This window comes from Alternaria infectoria, assembly GCF_024043175.1.
Source record: "Alternaria infectoria strain BMP 0036 chromosome Unknown scaffold_41, whole genome shotgun sequence".
NCBI classification, from domain to species: Eukaryota; Fungi; Ascomycota; class Dothideomycetes; order Pleosporales; family Pleosporaceae; genus Alternaria; species Alternaria infectoria.
Window position 1 is genome coordinate 116,742 of NW_026250730.1, and position 24,331 is coordinate 141,072.

The 24,331-nt window shown below is 53.1% G+C and overlaps 5 protein-coding genes and 1 non-coding gene across 6 annotated transcripts; 3 read left to right on the top strand and 3 right to left on the bottom strand.

Moving 5' to 3' along the window:
• Positions 1-1,039: 1,039 nt before the first annotated feature.
• Positions 1,040-2,869, top strand: J4E92_010702 (uncharacterized protein; the record flags this gene model as incomplete). The annotated part of the gene is made up of 3 exons (XM_051502038.1): positions 1,040-1,139; positions 1,225-2,542; positions 2,596-2,869. The coding sequence occupies 3 exons, from the start codon at positions 1,040-1,042 to the stop codon at positions 2,867-2,869; spliced, it is 1,692 nt and encodes a 563-aa protein (XP_051347750.1).
• Positions 2,870-10,636: 7,767 nt separating this feature from the next.
• Positions 10,637-10,741, top strand: J4E92_010703. Its single transcript has one exon. It is a non-coding gene; the product is annotated as a tRNA-Lys (tRNA).
• Positions 10,742-12,670: 1,929 nt separating this feature from the next.
• J4E92_010704 (uncharacterized protein) lies at positions 12,671-15,187 on the bottom strand (the record flags this gene model as incomplete). Its single annotated transcript, XM_051502039.1, has 3 exons — positions 12,671-13,601; positions 14,057-14,956; positions 15,177-15,187. The coding sequence occupies 3 exons, from the start codon at positions 15,185-15,187 to the stop codon at positions 12,671-12,673; spliced, it is 1,842 nt and encodes a 613-aa protein (XP_051347751.1).
• Positions 15,188-15,561: 374 nt separating this feature from the next.
• On the bottom strand, positions 15,562-16,518 carry J4E92_010705 (uncharacterized protein; the record flags this gene model as incomplete). Its single annotated transcript, XM_051502040.1, has 1 exon — positions 15,562-16,518. One exon carries the CDS (start codon positions 16,516-16,518, stop codon positions 15,562-15,564), a length of 957 nt encoding a protein of 318 aa, XP_051347752.1.
• An 838-nt stretch (positions 16,519-17,356) lies between these two features.
• Positions 17,357-18,841, bottom strand: J4E92_010706 (uncharacterized protein; the record flags this gene model as incomplete). The annotated part of the gene is made up of 1 exon (XM_051502041.1): positions 17,357-18,841. The coding sequence occupies one exon, from the start codon at positions 18,839-18,841 to the stop codon at positions 17,357-17,359; it is 1,485 nt and encodes a 494-aa protein (XP_051347753.1).
• A 2,216-nt stretch (positions 18,842-21,057) lies between these two features.
• J4E92_010707 (uncharacterized protein) lies at positions 21,058-22,668 on the top strand (the record flags this gene model as incomplete). Its single annotated transcript, XM_051502042.1, has 4 exons — positions 21,058-21,156; positions 21,205-21,330; positions 21,378-21,470; positions 21,520-22,668. The coding sequence occupies 4 exons, from the start codon at positions 21,058-21,060 to the stop codon at positions 22,666-22,668; spliced, it is 1,467 nt and encodes a 488-aa protein (XP_051347754.1).
• Between the last annotated feature and the right edge of the window lie 1,663 nt (positions 22,669-24,331).

The window sequence follows — 24,331 nt, forward strand, 5'->3', positions numbered from 1 at the left end:
TTCCGCGAGCGCTAACGGGATGCGACAAGCAGCATCACATGGCGTGCATAGGTTTTCGAAACCGCTGAGTTAGCGGTATTGTATTACGGCGGCGTAACTTTCTCCCAAGGTTCGCCGGGCAGGTGACTTGTGGTGCAACGGGTCCGCCAGCGACAGCAGACAGTGCTACCAGTCAGCCAGGCAAGCCGACCATGGGCGCCGTAGGAGCAGAGGGTGCCGTGGTCAGCATGGCCCCGATGGGCTCGACGCAGCAGCGCGAGGGATGGGCATGAGTCTTGAGGGAGGCGGTAGAGACAGCGAGTCAGGCAGTGTTCTGGAAGTACCAGCGTGCACGGCCTGTGTTGTTCAGATCATGTGCCTCCCCACGCCCAGGCCGTCACCACGCGGGCGACGACGCAGAGGTGGCATTCGCTGGCGCAGGTGGCGGCGGCGGCCCTGGATGCGTTGTTTTGGAAGAGTGAATGCGGCCATGTCTCTTGGGGGGATGACGATGGGGACGAGGGCCACGAGCGTCGCAGAAACTGACTGAGAGGATCCATGGTAGACTCTGGACTCCGGGCAAAAGAGCGGTAGCCCGAGAAAGGCCGCAAGGGCATGGATCAAGGCTCTGATGGCAATCTGCCGGGGGAAGGAGCGCGTTGCAGGGGTCTCCTGTTAGTGTGGGTGCCCATCGCGCCTTCCATGTCGGCCCAGGTCGTAGGTCGTCGCTGCCCCCCTGCACCTTCTTAGTGGACCTTGCACGCACACCAGTACTTGGGCTTATACATACAAGATCCACTCCCACTTGCATGCCCTCTCTACATACCTCGCCCATAGCATTACACGCCTGCTCCCATTCACCCACTACGCTCTCTTGGACCTCCCCACATATACGCCCATTCACTCACCACCGTCTATCCATGTATCTGTCAGCGCTGTAGCATCGCCGGCAACTCCCTCTGCTCGGCAACTCCATTGACGCACCCGGAACCTCATCGTCACTGACGCAAGCGGAACCACCGTTAACGAACTCCCCCTCAACCCCAACACAACGCCTACGATGCCTCTCCGCGCCGAACGGCCCATAGTGCGTGTCGAGCACAGCTCCATGCGCACCATCGAAACCCGCAGCACCGAGAACCTGTTCGGCCTCTGGTCTGGTGAGTGACATGCATGCCGATAGACACATGATACATCGCCATGATAGCATGTGAAGCGCACAACAGCGACTAACACACCCCTCAGTATTTGCACGATGCTCGCCTGCCATGGAAGACGGCAAACGCTACGAGAACATGGCCTGGCGGTTGTGGTCCCGCGAGACCTTCTGCTGCCAGCCAGACCCCGTGGCTGCTCCCCAGTGGACCTTCCAGCGCCAGTTGTCGGCTAGCGCCGCGGACATGCCCGCTTTGTCTACCAGCGTCGCCTCCGACGACTCCAATGTGGAAAGCGCCATCATCACCACTTCCCGCTCTGATCTCTCGGCCGACCGCCCCGACCTGCGCCGCCACGACTCTGCCACCAGCCAGGCCCGCGGCAAGCACATGACGCCCATCGGTCTCGAGAAGGTCGTCAACTCGATCCAAGAGAAGAAGTTCATTGAGCCGCTCTCACCTCTGCCCGCACAGCTTGCCCCGCCTGTACCCGAGCAGAAGCCCGCCCAACACAACACCTCGCCCCCCACCACCGCCCGCCCCATCCCCGAAGCCTCGACTTCCACTGTAGCCACCACGGTAAACAGCGACATCATGAGCCCCGCCGTCAGCTCCGAAGCGAGCACCTCCACCGACGTGAGCGAGCACAGCGTCGTTCGCGGCTTTGAGCCCGGCCACATCTCCACCTCGGTACGGTCCACCACCAACCTGAACCCCACTCCCATCCTCAAGAAGACCTCCAGCTTTGTCACCAAGCCGCTGCCTGCCAAGGCCGACTTGAGCAAGAAGAAGCAGCCCATGTTCACGCTCGGTGGCTCCTCGGAAGAGGAGAACGGCAGCTCCTTCGAGGCCTACTCTCTCCAGCGCAGCTCCCTCTCCCAGCAGCTGCGCAACGCCGCTCCCATGCGCAAGACGACCTCCTTCAAGAACGAGGTCAGCACCCGCACCTTCCACGATGTCTCCGAGAGCAGCGAGGCGGCCATTGAGACCGACAGCGAGGACGACGTCGACGAGAGCGCCATCGAGGACGAGGACTCCGACGAAGACGAGTGGGAAGACGACGACAACGAGGAGAGCGGTCCCCCCAGCGTTGCTGAGCACCGTCCCTTGTTCTCGCGCGTCGACTCAAAGCCCAACCTCACCTCCCGCCGTTCCCTACTCACAACCGCGCTTCACCAGGGTGACCGTGCATCAGCTCTACAGAACGAGGCATCGCGATCATCGCCTGCTATCCGACGCTCTCGCACCAACGCACCCAACGGTCCATCGACCGGCAACTCTCCCCACGAGGACAAGGGTCTGATGATGCGCGAGCCGGCTTCCCGCCCAAAGCCCATCATCATGACCACCTCCAACGTCCACCCACCCGCCATGTCCCCAAAAACATGTCGTCGCAACATGCTAACTTCGTGAGCTTACACTTTACCAACTGCATATATAACATATACTGACTTTTCTGTAGTGAACTCACTGGATCGCTTCGTCAGAACCTGCTGTGGGAGAGGCAGCAAAAGAACGCTACGACCAACGCTGTAGCAAAGCGCGCTCAGAGCGCAGTCAACCTACCAGCCCTACGCCGGGCCATGACCACCGGGGACGTAAAAGGCCTCAACACCAACGAGCAACAAGCTCAAATTAGATCCACCACCTTTCGGGATGACAACAAGCCCGACAGCTCATACAACCAATTCTTCGACGGCGGCGACGCCCAGGAGTACCACCGCTCCGGATGGTAGCACTTCATCATCATTTCTTCACATTTGCACTTCTAGCGGCATCTATGGTTTGGCATTGAACCACGGCGTTTTGTTTTCCACACTTTAGCGGCCACCATTTTCCAAGCACTGGTCAGGCGATAATGGGTTATGATCCTCCCAAAATCTTCTGATACCCCCAGGGCATCGGTTATGCCCAATGAGGCTACGAATTTCTTTCATGCAGTTATATCGGACAATGGGTGCTTCTTGGTCTGAAGACGGGTTACGGCTCACGCCTATTTGGTCTGTACTATCACCTGCACTGTACTTGTATCGGACTCTTTGCCCGACCCATTATACCCCGGCATGGGACGGCTCCACGGAGCTGTTGAACCACAGCAACACCTAGCTTGGAAATAGCAGGTGTTTGCCTAGATACCTAATGATAAAAAGCGGATTCTTCACTATCTCACACTCCTACATGATGCCTACAGTGACTGTGGCGGCAAGGCCATGCACTAGGCCGATGTACCTCGAAGCCTCATTGACTCTTTAGCTGTCACCTGTTCCGGGGTTCGAGGTCCCAACAAGACGCATGTTCGATTGTAAAGAGCCACTTGTTTGGCAGGTTCCTTTACCGCTCTTCTGAACCACTCCAAGCTAGCTGCCTAAGAAGCGCTTATGCACGCTTTGCTGTAGGCTTCATGCAGTGCCGGATCGCACCACCACCACACTGATTCCCCCCGTTACATCTGCCGCGCCTAGAGGGCACGCTGTCTGTGTCACGATGGCGATCAGCCTGGTCATTGTTTATTGATGATATGGCGAAACTTGGATCTGCAATAGCCGCGACATTGCTCGTCGCTCGTCACAGCCCAAAGTCAAATTGGACTGAGCCGCGCCGCCCTTGCTTCGGCCCGGCTTCCTGTTCACCGTCACGAACTCTGTGTGCCTGACATGTTGCTGCGCCGCTGCTCATCACAGGAGATCACCAAGGGCATGCGGTACTCGAGGGCGCTGCCCCGTGAGGGCCTACCCTTGCGCCATATAGGCCAGGGCGCAGGCAACGTGCATCGTGCGTGCATCGTGGCGAGCACACCCACCCTCCGTCGTGCGTCGTGGGATCGCGGGCGAGACTCGACGGCTGCAGACGCCGCTCAGCCTTATGACTCGAGCTGCGAACTCAACACCAACAGCTGCCCCCGCGCAACGCAATCTCGACGCTCGCGGTTTCAGCAGGGCAGAGCACGAGTCGGGCGGCGAGGCTTTTCGCAGACACTGACACTGACAATAGTGAGCGACGCCACTACGTCATGCTAGCTGAAAGTTACCGCACTTCCCCGCGCGCCGTTTTGCTCCTGCTCCAGGCGTCGTCGCCCTCGCCCCTCGCTGCTCAATATGCGTTGCATCAGCATCACTCAACCACCATGCAAGCCTTGCCAGATGACTCCGGGAAGCGGCCTCGCCAATCGTCCCTCGGTCGTCGCTCAGCAGTCATCACCACCGGATTGCGCGGGCTCAATCAGCGCAGCGCAACGCGGCCCCGGTCGCTCCAGCAGCTTGCATTGTTGACGCTCACTATTACCACTGATTTCAAAGTCCTCTGATCATCCGGATGCTAAAAACAACATTCATCCCTGAAAACGGCGGAAGGCGACGCTCTATCAGGCACCCGCAGCGCTACCCCGCGACCAAGTCGGTCTGGAGGTCGATGCGTTGGCATGTTAGCGCCTGCGAGTGGTCATCTGAAGCCAGCCTTGACGAGTCAACTTGGAGATGCTTCAGCCTCATGTACGAGGAACTCCGCCACGCCAAAGGGCTCCCTGGCAATATCTGGCTCAACCGCTTACATCCCTCGTCCTGTGACTGTGATTATCGCTTCCGTTGGCGGCTTCGGTTCAGTATCACTCCAGGCCTCCTGTCTCCGCAGTCCCATTTGCTGCCCCCGTGGGGGTCCCGTCACATGAACACCTATCGTCACACCTTGGTGACGTCCCTTCTCGCCAATGCCGCTCCGTGCAGATCTGATGTCTGCGTCTGCCTACGCGTCGAACGGATCTCGGGATGCTGGTGTCGCTGAGGCGAAGCAGAGACGATCAATTGCCGCTGTGCAGGACGCCATTCTCCGCTGATCAGGTCGGCGAGAGCGCCGTCAAAATGTCGTGCTTGAGGTCGTGGCCGCGGAAGTCTTTCCCATTGCCTGGATGTAGAGTCCCACACGCAGCGCCATTGTTCCGTCAATACTTCCCGCATTACACATACTTTAATCACAATACTCGGCTTGCGCACCTAATGTACGAGAGGATTCGGTCATACCAATGGCTTATTGGCCTTGAATGCAGCCATTGGCACTGCCCATAGTCCAGCAGGGCACATGGGAGTAGCAACACCAGAACCAAGGCACTACGACTTCTCCGTCGTTGTAGTGACACACCACCTCATACAAGGGAAAAACTGAACACCTAGGAGCCTACGTCGCCGTTTAGCCACCAACTTCGCAAGCTTTTATCTTGATGTAGGCTCTTGGGTGTTCGGTTTTTCCCTTGAATGGGGTGATTCTCTTTGCTTCCTGTCGATTCTCGTCCCTAGTCTTCAACCGTACCCCGACCCTCTGCCTACACATCAGCCTAGCGGTGCACCATCATGCTTCATCCGGTGGTATTCTTTACATCAGGCGCGCGGTGCAAACGGCACCCCACAATCTACTTTTTATCAGTTCAACCGTCATATCACTAACTCGAAATAGTAGGAGCAGACACAGGAACACTTGCGCTTTGACTGTTTACAGATGCATCACCTGTCTCCAACACGTTTGAACGCCAGCTATCCCCGCTCAAACCTCGAGTCTTGCCAGCGCATCGCCCAAGCGCGCTCATACCGTCTGTTGACCTTCACGATAGTTGGCTTTTAGTCGGTAAGATCTTCGGCAGTGGCTCTGACTCCGGGACATTGCCCTAGCCTAGCGTCAATTACCCCAGGCTTCGCTGGCATGTTTCAGTCAACACCATCGCGACATGAAAGGGCCGTTTGACGACAATCAGGATATTTACATTCCCGAATGATCGCGATCTCTCGATCGTGTCTGCGATTAACGGGCGCATCAGGTTGATCACGATCAGTCTCATGATGCCAGGGCAGACCTGCAAAGATCGAGATCAGGCATGCACCATCTTTTTTCCGAAGTCTCGGTAGATGGACACCTGCTCCACTCCATAGAGGCGCCACGGTAGTATGCAGCCCTAAATCACCCACATGTCCATCGCATTCTCAGATGTACGTCATTGCTCACCAGCCTCTTTTGTCGCCCTGACTTCTCTAACGTTATGAATGCAAACGACAACAGTGATCTTGCGGTTTTCGCCGTGCTGATGCATGCTCTAGCCTCTAGCTATTGACACAGCAAGCCGAGGCATTTGCATGACGGCGCTATCGAAGCTCAACCAACTTGGGGTCCAAGAGGCGGGGGAGACATTGCGCTGGACAAGCGGAACAACCCCCGGCCACTCTTCGACAACACCGAGGCTTCTGAAGATACGAGCACATGGACACCGTGCTGCTCCTAGCACTGCCCGTGAAGCTGGACGGTCCTCATGCCGCGCAGAGACCTGTTGCGACAAGCTTCGATGCACGCAGCCATGACGATATCGAGAGTACCCCGGACATTTGCTAAAGAAGGTAAGTCGCGATGGCCAACCACCACGAAAAGCAAGATGATCATATGCAACGGTTATCACGAACCAAACAATACCACGGCGATCTTGAGACTTGAGGCAAGCATGATGCAAACCGTTTCTCAGGAACGGCACCCATTGAACCGGTGTTGTGCGTTAAATCTACGATTCGATCGAGCGGCGAGTGAAGACCATGGTACGCTACCGGTAGAACCAAACCTTGGAGACTATCCCCAGACCCCAGATTTACGTAGTATCGGATGGCGCTCCCGGAAACAGCATAACGCTGCCCAGTATTTGTTACATCTCATTTCTTTTGTCTGCTGTTTCATTACACGTCCCTGCAGGGCTCAAGTCTGCCAGAAGGTTCGGGAGTTCGTCGTGGTCAGCTGTCTCCTGATCTTGCAGCGGGCACGTCTTCCCCGCCGTCGTCGCAGGCATGCGCTTGCTGCTTCAGCTCTTCCCACGCGACGCATCCTTGCGTAGCGTGCGCCTCAGCAATAAGCTGCGTGCGGCACCGCTTTGCTCACCCATCAGCTTACAGACATTATCAAGAATCTGGTGACTCACTATGCTGCGGAGCAAGGACGAGCCTACTACCAGAAGTCAGCACACTATCGACAGAGGCCGTCTCGGGTATCTTCGGATACTCAGACGTTCGGCGCAATACAGCTCGGATGAAGCACTTTCCAGAACTCATTTTGCGCATCATGCCTTACTGCCTTACCTCATGATCTCCCTGGTCTGCAGACCCGGCCCCGCACGTGTCAAAAAACGAAGATGGACCGAAGTACCCTGAAAATCAGACAGTAATAGTCGGCGAGAACACCGCTCCATGGCGCGATTGTCCACCAATCCGCGTTCTTGCTATCTCGTGCCGATTATATCGCGGAACGTTGCTTAGCTTCCCCACGAACGCCGCTTACCCCGCAAGGACTCAAGTCGAGCGGTTAGCTAAACAGAACAGGCAATTTCCGCCCAAGCACTGATTCACGACTGACAAACAGAGTTTGGAGCGAAGGTTTTGAGATGTCAGGTGTGCTGTTGAAACTGTGGAACTGGTGGTTACACTTCCCCAGACTGGCAACCCCGGACGTCGCAGGTTGCTCAAATCCATACGTGTCAAGGGTACCACTCCACACGCCCCGTAACTTCGACCCTCGACGCGAAGACCCTTTTCGCATCAGTTGCTTCCATGGTTGTTCGCTGCATCAAAGATGCTGTCATCAATGCGCCTCACTTGCCAGAAGCCGTGAGATCCTGGTCACGAACCTGTTACAATCTGGAGACAATGGGTCGCGACACATCATGGGGTAGAAAGCATATCCCTTTTCTGGGGTGAACCTGCTCGAGCTTCGTCATGGAGTTTGGGATCCATGACGTACACACCGGATCCAATGCAGGTACCAAGGCCCAAGACGTCGATCATGAAGTTACTGGATTGGGTAAACCGGGTCAAACCTCTACCCAGGCAGGCTAAATGCAGAACACTGGTAAATTACAGCGCGAAAGATATGTCTTTGTCAGCCTCAGGGTTGTTCAGCTCCCCAACACAAGACATGTTGCGGCAGGATTGTTGGCTTGCTTCAACAGAGCTGCTCATACGTCACACAAGAAATCCAACAAGATCGCGCTGACGAAATAGCGATGGTAGTTTGCTGATTGGCATGGCTAGGCCTCACCACCAATATCGACGTTTCTCTCAACAAGAGCTCTGGTGCCCGCAAGTGGTGTGGAGTCGCTATCGCCAGCGCCAACAGCCCCTCCGCTCCACCGGATCGATTGGCTGTCAGCGGATCTCAGCCCTTTTCGCCTTTTGCCATCGTCACACACAAGCGAAGATTTTCTAGAAGCCCCAGAGAATATTACATCGTTTACGCCTAGAGCTATTTGGCATCGCCGCGCAACAAGCTTTGTTATCCTTCCGGTGGCCATTAGAGACGAGTCTTCCGTATTCGGTACTCGCGAGGCTGGCGACGCGTTGACGCGCATGCGTGCAGGGTGTTGAATGTATCGATTGAGCTGATTCATGCGTCATTGTGCTCGCATTGGGCATGCAGTATGCACAAATCACACAATCGTATCCATTTCCTCATGAACAGCGTCACTCATGCGCAGCTGTCGACGCTGCAGCACATTCATGTCGGTAAATCCGACGGACGCTGACTTGCGAACGCATGCATGCATGAACCGAGTTTCACGTGCCAAACCTGCGCGGGCGCGCATGTGTGCGGTGCTTGCCGAGCTCCACCGACACGCAAGCAACGCAAGTTCACGAGCGCAGCCAGGGTTATTGTTTCAACGGAATCAAAATGGCAGGTACGTACCTGCATTGCTACCCAAAGCACTGTTACATCGGACGTGATATCTGCACGAGTCTGAATGAAGAGGAGTTTTTTCTTTTCTTTAGTTGGTTTTGCAAGTCACATTGTCATAATCCTTCCCCATCAAAGTAAAGCTCGCATGCAGAATCTCGAATCCTACTCGCTCTACAAGGATCAATATCTCCACCTGGGGGGCGTAAATCCTCGCATAGTTCCCGTTGTCTTTTGCTGTCACATGTCTGGCTGTACTCCGCAATTAGGGGTTGCAGATGCGCGGACGAGAACAGTTCTCAATCTCACCCGTACATTTCCGACAAAAAGGTCCACTATAAAGCGCACAACGAGTAGTTTCCGCGAGTCCAGAACTTCTCGGTTATTTCTGTACATGTGGATATGGCATGGAGATGAAATGCCATGTTCCATGTCCGCAGCTGACAGCGTCTGCGACCCACAACGGTGAATGCTCGGCTCGAGCCTCTCGAGTATCTGAGCCACAGCCATTTTTCACCGCCACGCAAGCGGTGGTTTGAGGGGCAACGTTACACCGGTATCAACTTACTCGCAACGAGTCTAGTTTATCTTTCGTTCGTTTACACTGCGATGGATGCTAGTGGGCTACTCCTTCCGGCATGGTAAGACAACGATAGTCTATCCTCGGAGGCTCGGCTCGGTTTCTCCAGTCCCAAGCGAGTAGAACCATAGCCCTACAAACCACCGATGCCAGCTAACCTCCGATGCTCTGCCTCCGGCTTACGCCTGCCTACGCTTAGACAACGTGTTCGGCGTATCGAAAAACAACGGCAACTACGCAAGTTTCCCAGCCTATCCCAATCCTCCCGAGAATAATCGCGCGCGCATGTGGCATGTACTCTCACGCCCTTCTAGACTCTGCATTAGCGCCGCTTCGAGAAGAAGCATCACCCTCGCATAACGCAGACTGGATACATACAACCACCAACACGACTACCTCCGCGCCGCTAGTTCACCGGCCGGGAATATCGAAGTCTGTAACCTAAGCCCATCGCGAACCACCGTTGCCATCGCTGTCTCATCTCGACTCTGAAGTGGCTGGACTGTGGATACAGCAAAGTCTTTGCTTCGGGGTCTTGTGCGATGGCACGCTATCGAACGATAGCTGGTGTATGAACTCTGCCCGTGCCGACTCCGAACGAATGATAGGTGAGACGATGGGAACTGGCACTACTGGATATTGGATATGGAGGCGGCTGCAATCGGGGGTCGGAGGAAGGTGTTGAGGCTCTGCGGGTACGTGCATGACCGCCGATGTGGGTCCTATCGGTGTCGCGAATGAGCATTGGAGTGTTCGCTTGGGTGGTGCGTAGGGTTTTGGGTGTAGTGCTGACGGCCAGCTGTGAACTGTTGAGGTATTGTATTTTTTGACAATGAGCGTGGGGTTTTTTGTTACACGCAGGGGTAAGACAGCGATAGCGAAGGTGGCATGTGTTGTGATGGATTGTGTATCTGTGCCTGAGGCTAGGTGTAGAAGGTGTGTAAGTGGGGTGTAGGTATTACTACCTCTGCTTTCTGTCCGCGCGTAGTAGTCATTCGTAGCATTGTGATGTGTATGCCATGTGTTCGCATACAAACATAGTAGTCGTTCCATGCTGGAAACCCATCCTCAAGTGTAGCCGTATATCGGCCGAAAGAGAAAAAACTTCAACCTACCTTTACCACGCCCAACTTGAACACCTCACACCAGACGCTACAAGCCTCCTGTGCCCGTACTGCTTTATTCCAGCCTCTACAACAGTCAATCAGTACACGTTAATTTTCCCGAAGCCAATATATCAGCCCGGCTAGCTCAATCGGTAGAGCGTGAGACTCTTAGCTTTCACGTCCTAACTAGACTCGATTGGTTCATCTCAAGGTTGTGGGTTCGACCCCCACGTCGGGCTTGAGCTCTTTGCACATGCGTCTTGGATGTGTAAAGTATTTTTTTGGCGGTTGAGTGTGATGGTGTTGTGATTTTGATGTTTTTTTGGGCTTGGGTGAATGCCCAGGAACGAAGCGAGAGAAAGATGTCAAGAAGCAGCGGGGAAATAATAGAACACTAGAGCATGTGTGACTGCTGTATAGAAGAAGTAGAGAGAAGAAAGCGGATAGATATGCTGGTTGCTGGGTTTGGTTCATGATGCGGCATGCATAGCACTGTCTACTTCGTGCGCCGACTACGAGCACCGACAAGTATAGGAAGACCACTCGATACTACGCGCTTCCATGAGTTTGCTCTCGCAGTGTAGTATGTAGCGAATATCAAGAAAACGAATCTCGCGTCACTCGATCGGGCGTTGGAATAGTAAACCTCGCCAGAATCGACAACATCTATAAGATCGCGCTATGTTATGTCCCCTTGTATTGGGATTCGTCAAAGGTTTTATACTGTTTTCGTACGTGATTCAAGTTCTCTGCGCGTATTCTTTTGTTACTTGCAGCTTAAGGACCTTCACTGCGTTGGAACGCATGTAGCAAACACAATCCCCTTGGAACTTTTCGCGAGTCCATGTGTGAGCCGCCTACTTCGTCTTCTGATCGCACAACACGAAGTGGGCGATATCTTGTAGCAATCCAAGTACTGCGCGAAGGAACTTCCAGCGAACAAGTTCAGTTCAAGTCTAGGGTTTTTAGTGAGCACTCACGACAGAATAGCGTTGTGTAGAAGGATGGATATTCTTCTACTCTATCTACTATCTACACCGATACCACAACTTCCTCCCTCCCTTCGACCCATCTACCACCTCCATCCATACCCAACCCCCCTCTCACCCACCCCATCCACAAATCACTCCATGTCACAATGCCCTCCCACCCACCCCATATTCCCTCAAGTACATGTCATCACGACTGGCTACCGTTCCCAAGTGGGTGGGACAGATCAGCCAAGATGCGTGAATCCATGTCTTGTCAATCATGCCAACGTTGCTCATTTCTCCGAGTGTGCGAAAGAATGAGCTGGATGGTCATGAAAGCTTCTCCGCCTCCCTCCCACCCTCAGCAATGGATCAACAACCTCCTGCGAGAAGACACCTTCTCGCAGCTTCTCGCGACTGACGTAGCCGTCAGTAGCCCAAAAACAGATGAAACGCCGACGCTCCCAAGTGTGTGGAATTGTCAGCCAAGGGATCCGTAGATTCTTGTCTCAGTCAAACCACGCAAACCGGCGTAGCACTGCCGTAGCAGCTTTTGCGTACGCCCCGAGTGTGCAATCGTATGAGCTGAGAGATTCAAAACAGCTTCTCCGTGGATAAGCGACACCCATAAGGATGTGTAGGTATGGGTTCCGATGAAAGTGTGTCCATTGAACCCCGTAAGGTCGCAAAGCTTGTCCCTAAGGCCAAGCGACCGCGTGGTGACGGTATGACCTTGAACCACCTCACTCTCCCACGTCAGCGCGAGAGAGCGAGGAGTAAAACCGCAATTGAGTCGTCTATGCGAACAAGAGCGACGATTGCGGTTTTGAGTTCAAGGTAAGGAAAAAGAGAAGAGGTGCGAGGGAGGGCGCGAGCGGGATTATATAGGCAGTGTGGGTGCGCGGCGGGGGATTGATCCGGCGCCGAGGCTGAGTAATGGGTGGCGATGACGCGGTTTGGAAAGGCCTAGAAGGGCGTGATTGTTCTGTTTGCGGAAGGAGCGTGAATTTGGGGTCACTGGCGTGGTGAAGGTGAGTGACCGGGCAACGCGGCGACGCGCCGACAACAGCGCGCACAGGGGATCTTCAGGTTCGTTCAATTCCAGGTAGGAGACGACAACAACATCATATAGTACAAGGAAATAACATTTGGTATGTGTAGCCGTCCGGCTGCCCTTTTGGGTGTTATGTACTTCGTCTAATCAGGCCTTATAGCCTCCAGCTTATCCTCCCATATTCGAGAAGTAAGCTCATCCCTTCGCATTTCGAGCGGCCTCATATTAGAGAACACTACCGATACCCTACACTCCCTATCTAGTAGATCTTGAATCTTCGGAAACATCTCCTTCAGATCCGTTAGTACAAATCGCCTGTAATTGTCGTGATACGTGGGAAGTGACGTAAAAGCTGCATCAAAGTCAAATATGACACGCGTTAGCTTGGGCAGATCTTTGAGATTATCGAGATCGCCGGTCTTGATGTTATGTGCTATTTCTTCTCCCCTGTATATAGAGAGGACGCTCTCCGTTGTTGTGATCCTGATGATTTTTATCTTGCGCACCCACTCTCGCGGTGGTGCGCCGTAGCCGAAGCGCGGATCGTTGAGGAAGTCAGGGACGAGACGACATTTGACGAAGGAGAATGTTGTATTGCGGTACCAGGCCTCGATAAACTCGGAATAGAAGAGCTTGCCGGAGTACTCACGATCCCAGAGGTGCTCGTAGGCAATGCTGGTGCGATTTGTGAACCCTGCGGGGATCATGGGCGTGACACCGATTTCGGAACAAAAGAGGAAAGATTTCAGTACCTCCTTATCAATCCTCACGATCGACTCCCCGATGATGTATTGGTATATCATGTCGCGAAGCTCGCGGGGTAGTTTGTCGCAGACCATAGTGCAGATAGGGAGACATTGCGCCGCTGCATAGCGCCTCATACGGCGATCGATCTCAGTAGCGATATTACGGGCTTCTTCCTGTAGTCTGAACATCCGTTGGTATCGACCGGGTCCATGAGAAGGCTCCTTGACTGGACAACTGTTGCGTAGACAGAAAATCCGATTCTCGGCGTTCAGTTCTCCAACGCGCGCGTCTATAATCTTCTTAAGGACTTTCAGCTTCTTTAACTCGCTGTTGGAGGTCAGCTATTGTTCTTTCTCAACCAAATGGCGCGTACGTTTGAAGATACTGCCGATCTTCGTCGACAGTGGCTGACACAATAGTCACGCGAGCGACATTGGTATTTGTATAATTCAACATAGCCGGCGCCTGTTTGGAGTACCTATTGGAAAACTGTTAGCCACCGCCTGTAAGCTGCTCATGTTTGATGACCTTACCCTTCCGCGGTAGAGAGAAGTCGCGTGTCGCTGGGAACTTGAGTTCGCGTCGCTCCTGAGACACTGTTATCGATGTTCACTGACATGATGTTACACTGTCAACTTGAGTGTGGATTTGGAGAAGTGATAAAGAGTGCAGGTGGTAAATGGTACTGCGGGTCTGCTAGGTATCCGTGAAGAAGTACAAGCGGAAAACGCTCGTGATGCCTAGCGGTGACACTTGCGCACAGCTTTCATTCCATGTCCTACCATCCCCTCCGACGCATTGATGCAAGAGCTTTTCGTTCGATTTCCTGCAAGGAAGCCTGAGCGCGTGGCGACTCGATCGCCTCATGGAACTTCTTGGACCATTCTTCTACGGTAGTCTCCTCCGGTACCACCACGAACTTCAAGTTCAACTCAGCTCGAACTATGAGTTTGAACCGCAAACGATGCAGTGACAGCAACGCTGGAAACATGTATGCGGCGTGTTGAGCGCATGCCTGCGCATCATGACCGTCATACATGTTTTCAACGAGATTCTCCAATATAATTGTTACGATCGGGCACATCCTGTGGAAATGCCTGAGCAACTCAAGTCTCTCCGCGAAGCATTCCTGATCAAACGTTTCGCCACCGATCCGTACTTTGATCTCAAACCTCTTGATGAATCCGGCCGGGTTCAGATTGGTGGACCATCGCAATCTTCTGAGAGATCTGCAAATGAATTTGGGATGGATAACAAGGAAGGTCGCATTTCGATACCACGCTTTAACCAGTTCGAGCCTGATTGGGTCGTCTTGAGTGAGATAGCCGGGTGTCAGTAGCCAGGTGTCAGACCGGCACTTTAGATTAGCTTTGCTAATACCTTTAATGCTCTCGTGTCCGCTGACTTCATGGTCTTCGTCTAATTCGACTCGTTGGCCTTGGAAGACGAACCCGTATATCGTGTCGCGGAGTTCTTGACATAATCGCTTGCGTACTTCCTCGAGCAACGCACGGCAGCGCGGCGCTTCGTAAGACCTGATGCAAGTGTCGACTTCGCATTTCGTTTTCTGGATGATGCTCTTAGCGATGCCGTTTGTTTTTCCAAAGGCTGTTTGCTGTTCAGTGGTCAAGAGCGCAGGCACGTCTGCGTCGTCTTCCAAGAGCCGGACAGCGTATGAAAGCCTTTTAGCGTTTTCCAGCCGGAACGATGCTCTGCCCGTTGTCAATGACTATCTCGATCGCAACGGAAGCGTATTACATACTCTTTAAGGTAAATGTTCATCTCAAAATCAGAATCGTGATCATCATTCCATCTGATGGGGCTCCAGTATACTGATGGATATATCTGGGCTCTTTTCGCTCGTTAGCTATCAAAATTTAGAGGACTGTTATTGCTACTCACAGTTGCGCCATCTTGTGACACGCAGTATAGTCAATTCCCGAGATGTATTGCTGATTATAGAAACGAGGAAATCTGTGTGTTCAAAGCTCGATACACAAAAACATGGGGGAAGTGCGAAGTTAAGTAGCAAAGGTGACGCATCCAAGCTCTTTCGGCTTAGCGTCCGACGTGACCGTGGTATACTTTGGTTGTTAAGATGAGATTTCATTGAGAACCATGGTTGCGATACACTAGAGTCAAGGCTTACATTCGATACGTGATGGCGTCCGATGGCCCATAGCACCAGCATGCGACGCATCTAATTAACAATTTTCCAGTCAGTGCCGTTTCTTTTTGAGCGAGTCGTGCAATACAAGGTCTACGTTGCTCGCGGCTGTTCCAAATCTTATCCTTCTGATTCGTCCATATCATCCTCTTGTGACCCGTCTGACTCATCCTCGTGTGATTCATCCGAATCATCCTCTTGCAGATCACCTGAAAAGTAGTGCTGTGAGCTATCCGAGATATACTTCTGTGACGCATCTTCCATCTTGTCCTGCATGTCGTCCCAGTCCGGATAATGTCCACTATACTCCTCTTTCCAGAACTTTATGCGAGCCTCTTCAACAGCCGCTTCGAATTTCTTTGTCCACCCTTCCACAGTAGTTTCTTCAGGCTCAACTAGAAATTCCAGGCCCCTTTCAGAACGCACTGTCACCTTGAATCCCCTACTTCTCAAGTCAACCAAGTCTGGGAAGAGATACGCTGCACTCTGCGCATGCCCTCTCAATGGTAAAACTTGTGCGTCTCTGAAATTTGGGTAGTCAATGAGAAAGGGCACGCAGATCGTGATCTTTGTATGCTCTTTGTCGAGGAGGAGGAGTGACTTAAACCGTTCCAGGTAACCGGTGTGATCGACATTATCGGATTCAAGAAGTATCACCAAGGTGACGTGGTGTAGTAAGCTGAGCGGCTGTAATCCAGTGCTCCACGGAAACTGGAGGAGAAAAGACTCCATGATGGAGGGATCCATAATCCCAAACTTTGTAGTTTCAAACCACGCTCTAGCCAAATCTTCCCTGACTTTAGCGTCATCAACGAAGTAATCGGGCTCCAGAAGATAGCGGTAAGGGATACGCGTTGTAGTTCCCGGTTCGAGGTAGAGATAAAAGTTGCACTCGAACTTTTCGTCCTCCTCCGCCAATAGACGAACAGCTGAGTCCTGGAAAATGAAGCCATATATCATATCGCGGAGCTCCTGCGGAAGGGGTTTCACTTTCTGCAATATCTGATTGCATGGGAAAGCTTCATGCTTTACGATCTGCTCGTCAACATCGGCTCTGAGTCGACGGATTGCGTTCATAATGCTGCAAGCAGCCGCGTGATAGGCGGCCAATTCCTCCTTTTTCGCTTCGTTTAATACTGTCCGATTGTGCTTGTGGGTAAAACGATGGAGAGATCTCAACTGTTTCAGTAAGATCTGGAGCCGTCTTGATTCGCTACTTGATGTTAACATTGCCAGATCACAACGAAACGCTACCACTTACTCGACGATACTGAGATAATAACCGCGCCTAGCAGGACCGACATCGTCATAATCGGGAATCTCCGGCGTTCCTGATCGACGCCTTGTCGTCTGTTAGTTACTGAGATCTCCAGAACTACCATAGCTACTTACTGTAGTGCCATCGTGTGCTACGCACTATATTTGGTTCTTGAGTTGTGGTGTGTCGCTATTCCCAGGACTGGAGATGTCTGCAGATATAATTTTGATGAAAAAAATATATCGGGCGAGACTGCGAGCTTAAGTAGCAAGAACGAGGCAGCCAACCCCGTTCGCATAGTCGAGTTGGGGTTCCGAAATTACCATTCACGGCGTCGTCTTGTACCCTTGATCTGATTTCACCACCTCTATCCTATGGTAACTGCAACGGCTCAGGAACGGCTCGCCACTTACACCTTCCGCAGTATATGCGACTCAGATCTTGAAAGACGCTCTCGGGTTAGGACTGTCGCAACTGCACGGGCCACGGCAGAACCTGCCGGACCCAGAATTTGTTCATGGATGTCTGGCGATGTGAAAAACAGTACTACGCAACTCAAGCAATTTGGCGCATGCGATCTCGAATAAATGTTCAATGTATTGAAAATTGCAAATCTTACAAGTCAAGCTGCGTACCTAGATGGCCAACACTAGTCCATCAATACTCCATCGCATCCTCAAACAATCCCCGCAACTGCTCCCTTTCTGCATCAATATTCTGCATTTCCAAACTTGGGGCCAGCATCAGCACTCTTGCTTGCGGAATGGTACCCTCAACCAGCTGATCCAGATGTTCCTTTCCGAACCCGAGCGCCTTCAACCCACGTGGCTGGTCACCAAGCTTAACCAAGAACTCCGCGAGCGCCTCGCTGAGTACTTCTCCCGCGCTCTCTGCTTTGACGTTCGAGATATCGACACCGAATGCTTCGGCCGCAGCCAAATGCCGCTCTGGGTTCGATGCGCCGGTGAACTTGAAGACTGCGGGTGCGGTCACTGCGACACTGACACCGTGGGGGATAATGGTGTGGTCAACGTCATAGCCTGAGTGCTTGTATCCCGGGTTCTGGCCCGAGATGGGGTACGACATGCCGTGGCAGAGATGCACACCTGCGTTACCGAAACCTACACCAGCGAGGGTTGCGGCAAGCAACATCTGCGACTGAGCCTCGTGGTCATCGGGATCCTTCACTGCGCGAGGCAGATACTTGACTGTGTCTTTCAGGGCCTTGAGAGAGAAGATGTCAGAGATTGGGTTTGCGCCTTGGTAGGCCGGACGGTTGAGGGGGTTGGTCGGTCGTGGAGTGCGCTCGTAGTATGGGATTGCGGTCCACGATTCCAGAGAGTGGCACAACACGTCGAGACCTGAAGATGCGTGCACAGCGGAGGGCATGGTACGTGTGTTCAGTGGGTCCACTATGCCCAAAGTGGGCTTCAGGTTGCGATGCGCGATACCAGTCTTCGCTCGCTTGGAAACCAGATCGAAGATAGCAGTACCAGTCGTTTCAGAGCCGGTTCCTGCAGTCGTTGGTACAGCGATGAGCGGGAAGAGCTTCGACGGAATTGGCATGCCTTTGCCCAATGGCGCGTTGACGAAGTCTAGGAACTCTGCGTCGGGGAAGGTTGTGTACAAGTTCATCAGCTTGGCTGTGTCAATGACACTACCACCGCCAACAGCTAGGTACGCGTCTGGTTTCCATGGCTTCGCGAAGTTGATGGCCTCCATTATGCTGTGGTCCTTTGGCTCTACTCTGACCTTGTCAAAGATCTCGTATGTCACACCTTCTCGCTCCAGACCTTCAATGACCTGCTTCATCGCGTCTAGTTTCCTCACGTTTGGGTCTGTGACGACCATGACGCGCTTACTGCCCATGTTCTTGAAGTCCATGCCAACTTCCTTTGTACATCCCGGCCCAAATCTTATGCTCGATGCCGCCATCTCAAACGCATATTCCTTTTGTTGGGAATGATCGAGGGGTGTTGCGAGATGTCGTCGCGCTTGCTGAACGGTGGACGGCGATTGGTGGTAGTTGGGGTTCGAATGGCAGGGGCATGATGGAGGATGTGTGTATTGTACGGTTCGAAGGAGATTGAGGGCGCGAGCTGCGCGCGATGGCGCAATGCGAATTGCTGTTGATATAACCATCGTGAGCAACGGTTGTTGTTGTCGCGGTGTTCGGTCGTGTGGAGAAATGCGGGGAGGCGCGTGCCGAATCCTATAGGTAGCACGTTATTGTGATAACAACACAGATTTGTTTTGACTGTGTTTCTGATCTGAGAATGTAATGCCTATATGTACAGCCTAATTTGTCAAAGAGCAGTGTGTGGGGATGAAGCCGTTCTCCAATGCCATGCTTCCCACATCCCAGCTCGACCTCGGATGACAGCTGAATTTAGCCGCATTCGGTATGCCGAGATGTGGGGTAAGCGGTTGCCGCCTCCAATTCACATCGGAGATACGTCCTGTTCCCCAGTTTTTGCTATACAAAGCCTCCAACGCGTCTGCGGCGCTCATGCCGACCGGAGGTTCAACGTAGACGAACGGATATTGAAGGGTCGCAGTATGGGTCGGTCCGACGTCATCGTTGTCCCTTGACAACTGTCCGAGACCGTTCATCCCGGCCACAACACATCACCAACTCCATAACACTTTTGCTAACTTGATCGCTGGACATTATCTAGTTTGGAAAGGCAATGGCCGAAGAGAAGCTCCTACTGCAGCACATTTCTGGAACACAAAACCCAACCGGAATCCTGCCCACGTGAGGTCTCATTGAGGCACAGCGACGAAGACGGACTTTTGCAACTCGTCACTGTGCCTAGTTCGCGAGAAACCCCATAGTGACTGGTTCGGACGTTGCGAAGCAGAAGAGAACGGGGTTGCGCCATTCAGTTGACCTCAGGCGGCAGATCCAGAACCGTTGCTGCCCTCACCGCGGAGACATCCAGGAATACACTGAGTGGATTCACAAGATGGGGAACGATGTCAAGACTCTCCCTGCAGACATACCGATTAACTCCCAATATTAGCATGCTTCATGGGTGCAAGCTGATCTACTCGCAACGTAGTGTTGTACCCATTCCAGACACCTGGGATTCATACCACACAGCCCCGTCCAGATCATCCAAATCGAGGAGAGAAAATGGAGATACTGGGGCTGTCACCCTCAGACTCCATGATACCAATCAACTCGCGGGACGGCTCACCTGATAAATGCACCACACAAGTCATGTTGGAACGTAACTATTCAGAACTCCCTGTTCTACTCACACCATAAACCCTCGCTATTATCTGCTCGGACGTTGCAGCATTCATGCTGGTTAGTACAGGTTGTTACGATGCAGCTTTGTAGTAAGCACATATGATCAAATTGGGCAGTCACCGGATTCTGAACGATAAGGGTGGCTACAAGTCGAGTCGCACTCTGCAATTGCAAAAACATCATCTGGGTGGAGGTACACGTTACCTAGGTTCCATGGAAACTCTTTGGCCGCTAGTATTTATTAGCATGTTTACAGTAGAATGCGACGCGAATTCTGACATAACCACAGGCGTCAATCTCAGCTCGTGGTAGGTTTCAACCTGATTAGACACTGGCAACAGGCAGGCTGTCATAGAAGTTGACAGCATGACAAATAAGCACCGCTCATGGAGACCACCAAAGTCTGATTTTCTCTACACCTTTCGACAGGGGTAACTCACAACCTTGGAATTTACCTGCCTGACCTGAACATCGACCTAGCGCAATGTTGTGCTCGTTGAAAGTCCTCGGAGCCTCTGCCGCTCCTCGGTGCTAATGTGGGGGTACTATGGCGTTGGGCGGAGACCCTGACAACCCTCTCACACTCGGGCGCAATGGCATGAAGCCACGATACGTCAACGACCTTGAATGTAACCATGTGGTCAGGGTCTGTCCCGCGATCACCCCTAGGATCGTGGCGCAGCAGCAGTGCAAACCCATTTCCTGGCGTAGATCCCGCGTGGATCTAGACTAAAGCTGCGAGCGTTGACGTCACAGGGCCAGCCAAACACCTCATGGCACCCTGCTTCTCCGGCATGTGTGAGTGTCGATCTAGATGCGCCCCCGGAGCTTTGAATCAAACTTAAACCCCTCCCTGGACCCTGATTTTTACCCTGGAAAATAATCCTACTGAACCAGATATCTCTATTATTATAAAAGTCCACCGTGCAGCATACGACACGGGCTCATTTCCGGAAGAACGCGAACCCCGCCTTCACCAACCAAATCTCGCTAGCCGCGTCTTCGAGCTTCACAGCAACAACAACGTTACCTCCTACACGTGCGAAGACACGTTCCACGACTGCACCTTGTTTCTCCAGTACCACGACACACCTGCAATATGTCTGCGCCTACCTCTGCCACGAGTGAGATGCCCACGCGCAGCCTCACCAACCGATCTGCCGACGACGATGCCATCCCAGGAGAGGACACCTCAGAGGTGAGTAGTTTGGATATCGATGAGAGGAAAGCTCCTAACATGTTTCAGGTCACGAAGCTCTTTGCGGAGCGATTGCAAGCTTGGAAGCACGCCGTCGCCTACCTCGAGGATTATGTCACAGCCACGGAGAAGACTAACCACGCACACGGCAAGGAGTATGAGCGCGTCTTGAAGGTTGGTCGACTCAATGCGATAGCTATATAGCTACTGACGTTGAACAGACGGTCAAGGATCCCCTGAAGGAGGGCCACCACTTCGATCAGTCGCTCGGTGGTATTGCGGGCATGTTCGAGAACATCAGGTCCAACACCCAGGTACGATATCCTCTACATCATATACCAATGTTATGACTAACCATGGCAGGGCATTTCCAACCAACACTACGAGACGGCAAAGCAGCTCAAGGGCGCCGTCCTCCCCATCTTCGACCGCCTCCACACCGAGATCAAGAACAAGAGCAAGGAGCTCACCAAGGGAGCTGGCAAGGGCAGTAAGGCTATCGACAAGGCTCGCCTGCACACCCAGAAGCAGATTGAGCTTCTCGGCCAGCACACCGCAGTCTTCGACTCGCACAGCGGCAACATGAAAGCCACCGACGATCCCTACATCCTCCAGCGCGGCGTCAACCACCGCCTGCACAAGCAAGTCCAGGAGGAGAACAACAACCGCCAGGACTTGATCAGCGTGCAGAACTCGTTCGCCCAGTTCGAAGCCCACATCATCCAGACCATCCAGAGCGGCATGGGCCAGTTCCTGCAAGTCGTCAACACCCAAGCCGAGCACACCAAAGCCGCATACGGCGACATGGTCGGCACATCGCAGCGCATCCCCCAAGACTTCGAATGGAACGGCTTCATCCAGCGCAACAACACCGTCCTGATCGACCCCGCCGCGCCTGCCCGCACCCTCTCCGACATCAGTTTCCCCAACCAAAACCACCGCGCGACGCAGCCCCTCATCTCGGGCTCGCTCGAAAAAAAGGGCAAGATCATGCGCTCCTACGACACAAACTACTACGTCGTAACCCCTTCCAAGTTCCTCCACGAGTTCAAGACAGACGACGACTTTGCTAAGGACCCAGTCCCCGAACTGTCGCTCTACATCCCTGATTGTATGATCGGTGCGGTGAATGGACAGAAGTTTAATGTAAAGGGCAAGGATGTGTCCAAGGGGAAGATCGGCGGTGCGTTCTCCATGACACACGAGTTTGCGTTCAAGGCACACACGCCACAGGCTGCGGAGCAGTGGTGGCAGGTCATCAGCGGCGCAGCGGGTAAGGTCACGAACGACGTTCCCACCAGCCCTGTTTCTGGCGACACTAGCCCGCAGAACATGTATCCGGAAGAGAAGACGCAGCCTGCTCCTATCCAAACTACGGGTCTGGAGGGTGCTGGTACGAACTCGACTGACCATGCTGTGAGCGGTGGTGCTAGTGCGCCTGCGAGTGCGGTGCCTGGTAGTGCGACGACGGCACCGGGGAGTGCGGTTCCGGGCGAGCCGGGGAAATACTAGTGGAAAAGTCTCATGATCGCTACGTGTACGTCTGATGAGGATGTGGATGTTGGGTCGAAGGTGACGCTATGGTAGGTGTGCGTTGATGTTGATGGAGCGGCGGTGAAGTGGGCTGGCGATGGTTGTTTGGATGTGGATGTGGATATATATACATACCCCTTTTTGCTTTGAATAGTACTAATACATGATAATGCTTTTGTAATCTCCATCTATCTTATTGTAACATGATATGGAGTGGAGTGGTGTAGAGTGATCAATCGAACATCTGCCTCACATTCAGATTAACCCGTTTATTCGCCATCCACCCCCTCCACGCTTCATACTCTCCTCCCCCATTGTCGCCATTGTCTTCTTCCCCCTCTGCTGACGACGCGGGCCAGTCTTGAAGATACTCAGGACACGTCCCTGCCACTATCGCCGGTACCCCATGCCACGCAAACCTCGAGTCCCCACTCATGTACACTGCACTGCCTGATCTCAGTCTTAGCGTGACGATCTTCTCCTCATCCTCTCCTCCTTCTGTCTTCACCGTAGTGCCTAAGACGAAAATCGCATCACACCCCAAACTCACGCTAACAAGTCCCGTACTACTCGTTTCAGCGACGTCGCGATGCACACTCAGTGTATCGCCTGGAGAATACAGATTCACGATCGCGGCTTCCGCTTTCGTTTGCGGGAACAGCGCTTCTAGTAACGACTTTATTTGCGGAGGAAAGGGTGGAGGCGGTGTATCTGGATATCTTTTTGCGGTCCAGTCGTATTGGCCACCTAGGGTTGTCCAGCGTAGCTTTTTGTTGAGGAGTTGGGAGATGGATAGTGATTTGTGGATGCTGGGGGAGAGGGGGGTAGCGATGGGAGTGGGGGAGTGCGGGGGGAGGGAGAAGAACGAGGAGTGAGAGGGAGGGTAGGAGAGGGTGTAGTGGGTGTGTATGTTTGTGAGGTGCGTGGGGGAGGAGAGGGACGTGTGAAGGAGGGTTGATAGGAGGGTGATTTGGGTGGGGAGGGGGAGGAGGGAGGGGGTTATGTGGAGGCCTGGGGGAGGTGTTAGGAGTTGAGGTATGGAGGTATGAGATGACAAAACAAAAAAATGCAAATTCAGAATATCAAGCGTGGAATAGTTCATTTATTCAAAACACGGGAGACGTCCTACCTGGCATATCCTCGTGTTCATACACTGGTATCGATCTTGGCAAGTCCGTGGCTTGCAGTCTCTCCCCGCCGTCTTCACCGGCGAAAGAACGGAAAATGGCGGTCAGGTCTTCTGCGGTGTATTCCTTTACTACGCGCACTTTGGGGTTTGATGACGCGGCGACGTCGCTCGAGAGATCGATGATGTCGCCATCTAGATCTATGTCTTTTGCTTTCATTTTTTGGTACTTTTTGTAGACGTTGCGTATGCTGTCTGGAGGGCGTTCATGGGGGTCTAGGTGGTGCATTTTGCGTGTGGGTTCGACAGCAGAAAGATTTGGGAAAGTGAGGATGTATGTGTAGATGTAAATGTAGATGTATGAAGCAGCACGTCTAGTGATGATGGGAACCTTGGGATGTAACCCTGGAGAACGTGGGAGGTATTGTTGACTAAGCTCGCGTTTGTGGCTGACGGGTGCGCGTTGCCCGATGCGTCAAGGGTGTTTACATCTCGAATTTCCTAACACCAGACACC